Here is an 11,646-nt window from a genome sequence, read left to right on the forward strand (position 1 = left end):
ATCGGTCATAGTGGGTTAATATGGACCTCGGGTTGTAACAACCTGCCAACGGCTGAAACACAACCAGAAGTCGTGGACGCCAAAGTCCAAAAGGAATTGTCACTTGGCAAATTTGCGGGTCCCTTCCTTTCTCAACCATTTACTAAAATGCAGATTTCTCCCTTAGGCCTGATTGAGAAAAAGAATCCGGGCACTTACTGTCTCATTCACCACTTGTCACATCCGCAAGGACACTCTGTCAATGATAATATTCCGCCAGAAAAGTCGTCAGTTCAGTATGCTTCGGTTGAAGATGCTATATCTTCCATTAAGATGTTGGGAAAAGGTTGTTATATGGCAAAAAATGATATTGCTAGTGCTTTTCGAATCATACCAGTCTTGCCTTCATAATATCCTTTGCTTGGTTTTCAACGGAGGAACGAGTTCTATTTCGATAAATGTTTACCGATGGGCTGCAGTTCGAGCTGTAATATTGTCGAAACATTTAGCAAGACTTTACACTGGATAGCTAACCAAAGATTGGGCATTCATCATATGGTTCATGTCTTGGACGATTTTCTCATATTAGATTATACTAAGGATGGGTGTTTGCAGAAACTCAACGATTTCTTACGGCTCTGTGCAGACACTGGCATTCCTATGGCGGAGGATAAAACGTTCCTACCTGCCCAGGTGATTACTTTCTTAGGTTACGAATTGGATGCAAAGACAATGGAAGTGCGTCTACCGCTTGACAAACTTGCAACATGTCATGAACTTATACAAAAATACCTGCAGAAAGCAAAGATTACGCTTCATAACCTTCAATCTATAATTGGTACCCTCAATTTTGCTTGTGGCGTGGTACTCCCGGGACGAGCGTTCCTTCGTCGACTCATTAGTATCACAATGGGAGTTTCACATCCCCAACACCATATACGACTCAACAAAGCAGTAAAATCGGATTTGATTATGTGGAGTCGGTTTCTTCAGCATTTCAATGGTCGCTCTTTCTTCTTACCAGACCGCTGGTTGAACTCGGACACACTGAATCTCTTCACGGACGCTGCTAGTACTGTGGGCTACGGGGCCATTCTGGGAGCTAGATGGTTTCATGGGGTTTGGAATGAGGAGTGGAAAGTGAAAAGCATTATTATATTTGAGCTTTACCCTGTTGTAATTGCTCTTCAAATATGGGGGCCTTTGCTTGCTAACAATTGTATTTATATCTGTGCGGATAACATGGCCTTAGTGCATATCATCAATAAGCAGTCGTGCAGAGAACCCAACATTATGTATTTGATTCGGCGTCTGGTCCTCACCTGCCTCCGCTACAATATATTGTTCCTCGCACGTCACGTCCCTGGTCTTCAAAACGATTTAGCAAATGCTCTTTCTCGCCAACAGGTGCGCAGATTCTTCCAGCTCTTCCTTTGTGCAGAGGAAATCCCGGAACCGGTCCCGGAACTACCTTCATTTGCAGACTGGGAGTGATACTGTCCATGTTGGTGAAAAGTGCTCTATCTCCATCTTCGGTAGAATCTTACAGGCGCGGTTGGAAACATTACATCGATTTTTCAACCATGTTAAACCCCATAGCCCTTTCCCGGTTTCAATTACCAGTTTGGCGCTTTTTATCTCATATCTTTTTGGAAAACAATATGCACCATCAACCATATCTACCTATGTCTCGGCTATTGGCTGTGTGCACAAACTAAGAAATTTCCCTGACCCAACCAATTCCTTTCTTATTCATAAACTCCTGCAAGCGCTTCATAAACATTTACCGCACACAGATGCCAGACTACCAATTGATAAAGGCATGCTAAATAAACTCGTACTAGTCCTGCCGACATTTACACACAATACTTTTCGGGTGGCTTTATTTAAGTCTATGTTTCTTCTTACATTTCATGATTTCTGCGGGTGGGGGAAATGACGGTTAGGCGACCTGGTTGTGGCAATCCAAATCTGTTTCATTTTTCTCAGGTTCGGATCAATGATGATAATTTAGTTGTACAGTTTACGCATTACAAACACTCCAATGGTACCGTTTCTCGCTTAAGTGTAGTGACCCAAAAATTTCAAAACCATTGCCCTGTCCACTTTTTCTTACCTCTGGGGGTTTGCCCATAACCAGGCAAGATTTCAACCAAGCGCTGCGCACATCGCTTCTCAAATGCGCTTTTAACCCTCAATTGTTCCAAGCTCATAGTTTTAGGATAGGGGCAGCTACAGAGGGAGCTAAGCAGGGTCTCTCAGACAGTCTTATTCGGATCTTGGGACGGTGGAGGTCAGATGCCTTTAAGAAATATATACGCCTGAACGATCGAGTTTCCCATCTGTGATTTAGTGCTGCCTTCCGTCATCATATCACCTCTAATTCTTCTTCCAGGTCTCGTGGGTGCACAAACTGATTAAAGTCTTCCACATCATACGGGCACTGCTCTTCATATGAGTTCATTGAAGCGCATTTTACTTAAAGTTATGTAGGATATATATAATTGTTATAATTTTCAATTTTTCCTATCTGCCTTCGTATTCTTCTTCTTCTTCAGGTCTCGTGGGTTCACAGACCCGTACAGCGGTTCACATCCTACGGGTACCGCTCTTCATATGGGTCCATTGAAGAGTATTCCACTTCACATGGGTTCATTGGAGGTGTGACCCTCGTGCGAAACATTCAAACATTCTTCTAATGGCGTTAGACGTTATGTGATACTCCATTTTTGAGACATGAACTGACCAATTCCACATTATCTGGATACCTGTCCACATGATATATATGTTACATTATGTTTACAATGTTTTACTTTTATTTTAATTTGAATGTATGAACTTCCGTTGTGTTACATGTGTTCATATCACTTTCTGCTATCTTGTTCTGCTTTTCAATTCTTCGTCTAGGTCTCGTGGGTGCACAGACCGAGACAGCAATACCCATTATACTGGCGGTACTCTTCATATGGGTTCAATGAGGAGCATTTCGCACGTGTAATACACCCCTTTTTGAAGGTGAACAATTTGGCATTATTGGCATGATATGCATGTTCCATTATGCTTGTGATGGTTTACTTTCAATTTAATTTGCATGTATGAACTTCCGTTATTGTACACGTTATCAATCATACGGGCACTGCTCTTCACATGGGTTCATTGTGGAGCATTTCGCACGTGTGATACACCCCTTTTTGCGGGTAAACAATTCGGTATTATATGTGTACCTGTACACATGATATATATGTTTCAATATGTGTACGATGTTTTGCTTTTAATTTGTATTTGCATGTATGGACTTACATTGTTGTACGCGTTACATATCACTTCCTACTACCTGGTTATGGTTTTCAATTCTTTGTCTAAATCTCATGGGTGCACAGACCTAGACAGCCATTCACCTCATGCGGGCACTGCTCTTCATATGGGTTCGTGGAAGAGCATTCCTCACATGTAATACATCCTTTTTTGCGGGTGCACAATTCGACTTCATCTGCATACGGGTACATGGGATATATGTTCATTTATGGTTACAATGTTGTTACTTTATATCGTGATTTAAACATACGGCCTATGAGTCTGGGAATAAATAGTTATTACCTTTTCTTTATTATGCTTGCTTTTCATTCTATGTTTACTTCGCTTTGTTGCTGCAGGTCCCCGCCCCCTTGTTTTATTTTGGGGCTACACAGAGAGCGCTAGATGTGGCGAGCGCTCTCTGTGTGGTGGCGGTCTGAGCCCCAAATTTCAAGCACTTGAGCTTCATTATGTATGTAAACCATCATAGCAGTAACTTTCATGTTTATTTCTATAGATAATCTATACTCGTCACTAAAAGTGGCCTGCAACAACAATCATGGTGTATGTTATTATTTCTTCCCTGGGCCGAACTCGAAACAAGCTCGTCTTGCAGTATCCTTCCTGATTCCGTTATCCGTGTCCACAGTCTGGCTGTCCCTCGGGCTGTAAACAAACACCTAACCATAAAATAAACTTACATTAGCATTATTTGCTATCTCTGCCTATCAATATTGCATGTGTATATATATATATATATATATATATATATATATATATATATATATATATATATATATATATATATATATATACGTACATATATATATTGGTTGGTACAGTAAGTATTAATTTTTTTATATGGCGCATACAAGAAAATCCAGTGAATGTATGTAATGATATTTATTTTCTTCACATTTGATCTTCGAATGGCAACATTTATTTCATCTGTGTAATTTCCTGCATGCTGTAGTTAGGCACTTACTCTAATTACAACGCTCTTACCACTTATTTCAATTACACACACACACACACACACACACACACACACACACACACATATATATATATATATATATATATATATATATATATATATATATATATATATATATATATATATATATATATATATATATATATATATAGAGAGAGAGAGAGAGCGAGAGTATTACTAAGATAAACCAAGCAAAACGGAAAGTGCTATCAATGTATTCTAAGGGAGAATGCTTGATAAAACTAGCATAATTTGTATAAATAAATAGCATTATTAAACAGGATAATTTTAATCCACACACACACACACACACACACACATATATATATATATATATATATATATATATATATATATATATATATATATATATATACGATTTCCTCACCTTGGCCACACGAACCGGTCATCTGGCTATCTACGTATTCTGACAGCCAGCTATGGTATGTTGCCGAAAATAGACCAGCGAAACAGATCAGCCTGATCATGTAGTAATATACCGCTTCAGGGCGAGATTGCTGTATTCATAGAATATCCCACTCAAGTCGAACAGGCATTCTAATATAAGATCACTTTTAACGGCATATCCCATGTAAACAGTCATGCAAGTCGACGACTCAGCAAAATCAACGCCATTTTGAATGCTCTATCCATGGACCAAAGGTGTACAAGATTAGGACAATGTCCAGCTAGGTGAAATTGAAATGCCTGAACCATCCGATCTGATAATGGTCAAAGCCTCTGTTGGTTGTAGACAATGCGACGATAGCCCATCATTGAGGACATTACCTCAGGCAGCAAAAGTTGCAGAAATCACTAGACGAGTCTGAGAAAGAAGTTTCGGCCAGATTAATGCAAAAGCCTTCTTTTCCTTGAGTCAGTTGTCAAATGGATTCTCGTCTCACTGATATAAGTAGTAGTATGATGCATACTGCTTGGAAAAGATGTTCTCACTTTTGGCATAATTAAACGACTTTCCTTTAGAAAAGAAAGCATAATTTGTGGTGCTGGATGTTAACACACATGTTGCTGTAAGTAGAAAAATGTCCTCTTCGAGACGAAATAATTTCTCCACAAAGAAAGTTGCAACTGAGCAAAATGCTCGTTCTCCACAACTTGTATCAGATTTTCCCTTCTGCATTTGTGTGCATGTGTGAAATTATTTTGGTAAGTTCAATGTATCTTTTATGACTTTTCTATATGTTTGCAATTCATTCTCAAACTAGTCAATGCCCTATGTGTAATCTTTACGATATGTGTGTGTGTGTGTGTGTGTGTGAAATCTAAAATTTGCGGATTTCTCGTTCTTAACGTGTGCAGAAGGAGGGGCAGAGCCATATGCAGCACTGCCAGTGGTAAATTCGCTGGGGCATAATTGTTCACAATAAAATTCACACGGACATTTGGCCAATTCTGTTACAAGCAATACCTTCCTACAAGGTATCAGTTAACCGAATGTCTTATGACCATTCCCACCGTAATTTAATTAATTTTACATGTCGTTTGGAATATGGGGTCAGAAAAGTTGGAATTCTTTAATAGAGTGCCTCCTAACTGGCCTGGCAACCTTAGCTTTACATTGAACCCTACCAACAAGAAATACATAGGAATGAAGATGGTTTATCTTCCCAGAAACCTGGAATGTTTTTCTTTAAAAGTGAAACCCTGTTCAATATTCGAAACTGTAGTCCGTTGCGAGTGGAGCTGAACGAATATATTGCATACATACCTCAGAACAATTTACAGAAGAACGCATCAGAAACCTAATTCACAAACATGTCCATATATGTAATTACGAAATAGTAGCTGAATAGCCATAAGTTAAGACGTATTACAGGGGCCAAATTACGAAACAATCCCTGTACCTTAGCAAGTGGTGCAATCATCTAATTCAGCCTGATAGTCACATAGAAACGCGCTATACATGGGTAGTGCTGATACGAAAAGCAAATTCGCCGAATTCGATTTTATCTATGGTTGTGCGCAGAATATACTTAAGTACGTTATAGACTGTTTAACGGGCATTTGCACTTTTGGTGCATATTTACATTATAAAAAAACAGTTGTTTCATTTTTGTAATTTTTGTCGTGTTTTATTGACATGTGAAACATTTGTGATAGATACATACCTGCTGTATGAACAATCACGATAGTATCAATTACTGCAGCAATGATGTTTCAAAGACGAATGAAAGGTTTTAGTGCTTTTTGTTGAAATAACCAGTGAAATTTATGCAATACTTGTTATTGACTAGTCCCCTGTCATACGTTTGGCTAAAGCTATAAAAAGGATGATCAGTGGTCAACCTTGACATTTTCTGAATCAAAATGACCACGGGCACTGTATCTGACGTAAACATGTTGCTCTAAAACATTGGAGACAATAATAACATTGACTCTAACTCTAGTGTTTTATCGGATCATATTTTAACTGTTGTAGCCTACTGAAGGGGTGTGATAACAAAAGGCATGCAGGTCTGGAAGACATGATTAAAGATTTTACGTATAAAGGATTTAGAAATCTCGACCCCCTGGACAAGCTCAAATTCGACTTGGGCAAGCAAACGTTTCCAAGCAACTTGCTAACAGGCACGTCTGAAAATATCAGTTGGGAATGTTAGTGTTTCTTTTTTATAATGCCACAAAAACGAGTGTTTCCATCTTGTAGCCAATGTCAAGGTCACTTACATATGCTCGCAAAAGCGTGATAATGTGAATATTTACTAACTAAAGACAGTTTTGAGAAATAGGAACAAATATTGATAACCTAACATATCAGTTATAGTTCACTCGTAATAGTTAAATAGCAATTGTTTAAGCTACGTTAAAAATCCAAATCACATCACACATCAATCGCAATATTTGTACGCATCCGTGATTAGCCCACGTTCAGGTCCCTATCCTAGCGTCGGCTAGTATATTAGCTGTGTGATATATATTGTATTCATCAGATACTTTTCTTTTCAGAAAGTATCCAAGAATGTTTGCCTGGATATGAAAACGTGAACAAATAATATCCAGTTTAAAATACCTTTTAAATTTTAAACCAGATATGTTGATTGTAACGTGTTGGTACTAGTTCTAACTCATATAATGTATTAGTTAAGATTTTGTATTATCTAAACGAACCATTTTCTTACATATCTATCATGACATAGATAAATTGAAAGTATCATATTACATAACTGTGTGAGAACAAACCTCGGCCGTAATGAAAATTGCGTTACCCTTGACCTGCATAAACAATGATTTAAATAGGTTGGGATCATGCCTAAAACCTGTATTTATATCTACTTTTTTTTTTTGGGGGGGGACATAGTACATGTGCCCCCGCCCCTAATTGCCAAATAAGGAGAAAGTGTTTTATGTGTAGGTGTGTCCCACTAAGGTTTAATTGTGCCATGTTGTGACTAAAAAGAATTGTGAGCAAAAATTAATTTAAATAATGTTTTTTTATTCGGAGGTTTCTCATCATTTACCAACGACTTTACGAGTTAAGCTTATATATGTACCCAGTAGTGTGTTTCTAATAAATTTATGGACTGTATGTAACGAGCATGGTGCCACTTTGCTGTCGAAAGAATGATTAAAAGCAAGAACAAATGAAATGAACCAATGAGCAGTTCATGCATGCCCTGGTATTGTTCTCTTTAGTTTCTTTTTGCTAGGCAACAGGTGACCCAGTTGACCATGTTGTCATATTGTCTGCAGGATCCAATTCGGTTCGGCAAGCGTGCAAGACACTTGCCCTTGGACAAAAAAATGAGAGAAGGATATATGATAGAATTCATTCTCGGTAATATACAATAACTGAGCAAATTTACCAACAAGGACTCGTGTTCAGTCCCTAATGCGTTATGTTCTGCAAGTTTTGTAAAATGTGATCTCGCGACAACACATGTATATATGCTCACTTTTTATTTAGTGGATAGGTATAGCGCGTTCTTGTTCTGGATATCTGGATGCAGTTACTTCCATCACGTAGTCTGCGTTTAGCCACTCTCGCGTTTCCTACCGCAGATGTGATAATGTTATTATTTATTATTTAAAGCGATTTTCGACAGAAAAATAAATAAATATGTATATTTAATGTATCAGTCACGTATAATAATCGTAATCTTTGTACGTATCAGGGATTCGCCGACTTTCTGGTACCAAGTTAGCCTCGGGCATTAGTATATCAGTTTCGAATCTAAACAGTGGCTTTTCAAATATCGCTTTGATGCATGTCGCCAATTTTATGTCGGGTGGGCTTTAATTGCTAACATTCAATTTGTTTGTGGAATCAGCGCTTGGAAATAAAACGGCATCCATATCTAACGATTAACTACCCGGAAAAGTTTGTTCAAAGCGTGGTTGAGGTTATGAAAAGGTAAGCCCTGCATGAGGCGTCTATGACGTGTTATTTATACCATTACAGTATACTCGATACTTACTGCCTGGCAAAATATTAAATGGAGAAAAAGAAACGTGCACTTAGATTAGTCCGAATGGTCGAATTCTTAAATAGTTTGATGCATGTTACTGATCTAAAGGTGGCAGCATGATAATTGTTAAGTAAGTGCTCGCAACTTGTTGAGCAGTAACTTCTAATGAATCATTACAAACAGTCACGATTTAAATTCTCTCTCTCTCTCTCTCTCTCTCTCTCTCAAATGTAGCTATTTCTACAATACTTTCTACTTATCTTTTCTATGTCCATATATATGTACATATCGGCTTTTGATGTGCCAACTATATCTGCATTCTAACTATTTCTAATCTACACATCTGTTTACGTGCCTATTTTCATATATATGCTTTAATTATCGGTATGTGTTTTTAAGGTGAAACAAATCCAGAGACAAGGAAACGAAAGTTTCAATAAATATGTCCTTAAAATACACCATATTTTATGTTATTATTTTAATCCTTTTGGGATATTATATATGGGGCAAGCTCAGATTTTCCAAGAGCAAATTCAATTTTCCAGTACCTTGTGTCGGGCAAGCTGACATATAATATATATATATATATATATATATATATATATATATATATATATGTGTGTGTGTGTGTGTGTGTGTGTGTGTGTGTGTGTATTTATGTGCATATATATATATATATATATATATATATATATATATATATATATATATATATTCACTCTGAATGTGTTTTAATTTTTCCAATAACTAAGCTAACATATTCATGTGTTATATTTCAAGATTATTCGAAGTTCGCTGAAAGATTCCAAACGAATATACCTGTAATGAAATGACACACATTGAAGCAACTTACTTCACAATATAGACAAGCTTATGACATGCAATAATGATGACCTAGTATGCACATGTATTCACTATGAATGTAGGAGGATATTATTACGTGACAGTGCTCTTTACATGCAAGCCAATTTTTGTAAATGATCCATACCTTAGATTTACATTGTTTTAGAATGCATTCATTCTGCAGAGAATTCATTGCATAGCACTTTAATTTTGATAAAACTGTAGATATTTGCTTTGAAAACTGAGACATATCTCAGTTGTTTGTCCTTAATTGCAATTTAAAACACCAACAAAATAGTAAAGATGGCAAATTCAAAAAGTTGCAAAAATAGGTGCCAAATGGAATGTTTCTTTGGATGGACTGAAAACCTATTCATGTCATATACATATTATTGCAAACTTATTTACATAATTTGATCTTTCTACCATTAGTGACTGTTGGCTAACCATGCCAACAATTTCTTCTTAAACTGGTACGTCATGTTTTAAAATATTTGATAAGTAGTAAAAATTCAAACATCCAGTTAGATTCACCAGAACCTAAATAGGTCTTAGGATTTATTCAATATATGTCAGTATATGTAAATATCTTATCTGAACAGGCTTGACAGGATACATTTATTTTGATACATTGCTTACATTGTCAATCCAAACAAGGTTTTTGTCAATTAATTCAAAACGTATTTTCACAAATAGACGAAATTGCCCGTATAATTAAAAAAAAATCTAACCATATCATCTACATAATACAAATATGTTTCAGGTAATGTTTCTAATCTTTCTGTATTATGAAAATGAGAACGTGACGTTTTCATATCTAGACCGGGTTTATGCCTTCTATACCATATGTCTTCGCCCTCTTCTTTAGTTGCTCGTGCAGAGCGAGTGTATTTACAGAGCACACAAATACTACGCGAAAGGGTATCTAAAATCAAAGCTTGCAATGTTTTCAAACCAAACCGAGATGAAACCTCGCATGCGTTTTATCCCAAACGCGCCGCAAAGTAACCTACCACATTGCTCGAGATCGCGTTCCTATAATTTATGACGCAATATTGTATGTTACGCCCAACCCTCGCAAACCAGAATTTGAATAGCGAACATAAGCTTATGATTATAACTACGTAGATTAATGCAGCTTGGGATGAATGTTCGTACAAGTGTTGTGGAAACCCACCAATTAATTTAGGTGAAGTAACAGAAGGAGTAGCTATTGAAACTTGGCTGGATGCCAACCAAAAGTGCTTTTCTGATATATGAGCAGAAGAGATAACAATTTAAACGTTGCAAAGTATCGGCCCACCAAAGGTTTGACATGGCCCCATCACAAAATATTAACGTACCATTGAGCTCATATCTCTGAATCCTAGATTGATCTGTTTTGACAGCTACATATGTTGTCCAGACTGTACGCACACAGATAACTATTTCATTCGGTATAAGCTTGCCCCACTCAACATTTTCATATATTAGTGCACTTGCCCTGCATGTTCATCAATTTGTGATACGCGTTCAGATTATTAATTATTCTATTGCTGTCCTACAACCGAACAATAAAGCAAAATATTTGTTGTATTGTAAAACAAAAATAAATTAGTTCACATTAATGTGACTACTTTCTTTCATAATGTTCATATTTTATATTCGACATTTTGGTCAAATGAGTCAAGCTACGCACTGCACGCTAAAACATCTGAACTCATTTTACCAGGATATGACAAATAATTACAACCATGCCATTACCAAAGCTATCAATTACAATTACAACAATAAGTAATGATTTTTGAAAAAAAATCTACAATTTAGCATCTAAATTCTGCAAGGCATATTCTGTTGTTTGCTACTATTCACGATGAGTTTGTTGCTGTCCGCTTGTGTGACAATCATTGCAGTACAAACAAGACAAATGCCCTGTTTCTCCCAAAAGCAATCACAAAATTACACAGTCTGAAATTATTACAAGTATTAATTAGCTTTAAATAAACAAGAGAATGAGGAGAATTACACCAGCAAATAATACACAAAGTCTGAAGATAGATCAGCAAAGCTGTATGGTTCAGTCCTGTCTGTGACATTGTGCCAATGACCTTAATTCTTCCTTGAAGG

The 11,646-nt window shown here is 36.9% G+C and overlaps 1 protein-coding gene across 1 annotated transcript; it reads left to right on the top strand.

Moving 5' to 3' along the window:
- The first annotated feature begins 447 nt into the window (after positions 1-447).
- Positions 448-1,473, top strand: LOC149790252 (uncharacterized). Its single transcript, XM_089973186.1, has one exon. It carries the CDS (start codon positions 448-450, stop codon positions 1,471-1,473), a length of 1,026 nt encoding a protein of 341 aa, XP_089829312.1.
- Positions 1,474-11,646: the final 10,173 nt, after the last annotated feature.

This window comes from Sinohyriopsis cumingii, chromosome 10, assembly GCF_028554795.1.
Source record: "Sinohyriopsis cumingii isolate HCF-2022 chromosome 10, ASM2855479v2, whole genome shotgun sequence".
NCBI classification, from domain to species: Eukaryota; Metazoa; Mollusca; class Bivalvia; order Unionida; family Unionidae; genus Sinohyriopsis; species Sinohyriopsis cumingii.

Bases quoted from the DNA above. Each gene is read 5' to 3' on its own strand.
- LOC149790252 (XM_089973186.1), top strand. From the start codon at position 448: ATGGGCTGCAGTTCGAGCTGTAATATTGTCGAAACATTTAGCAAGACT.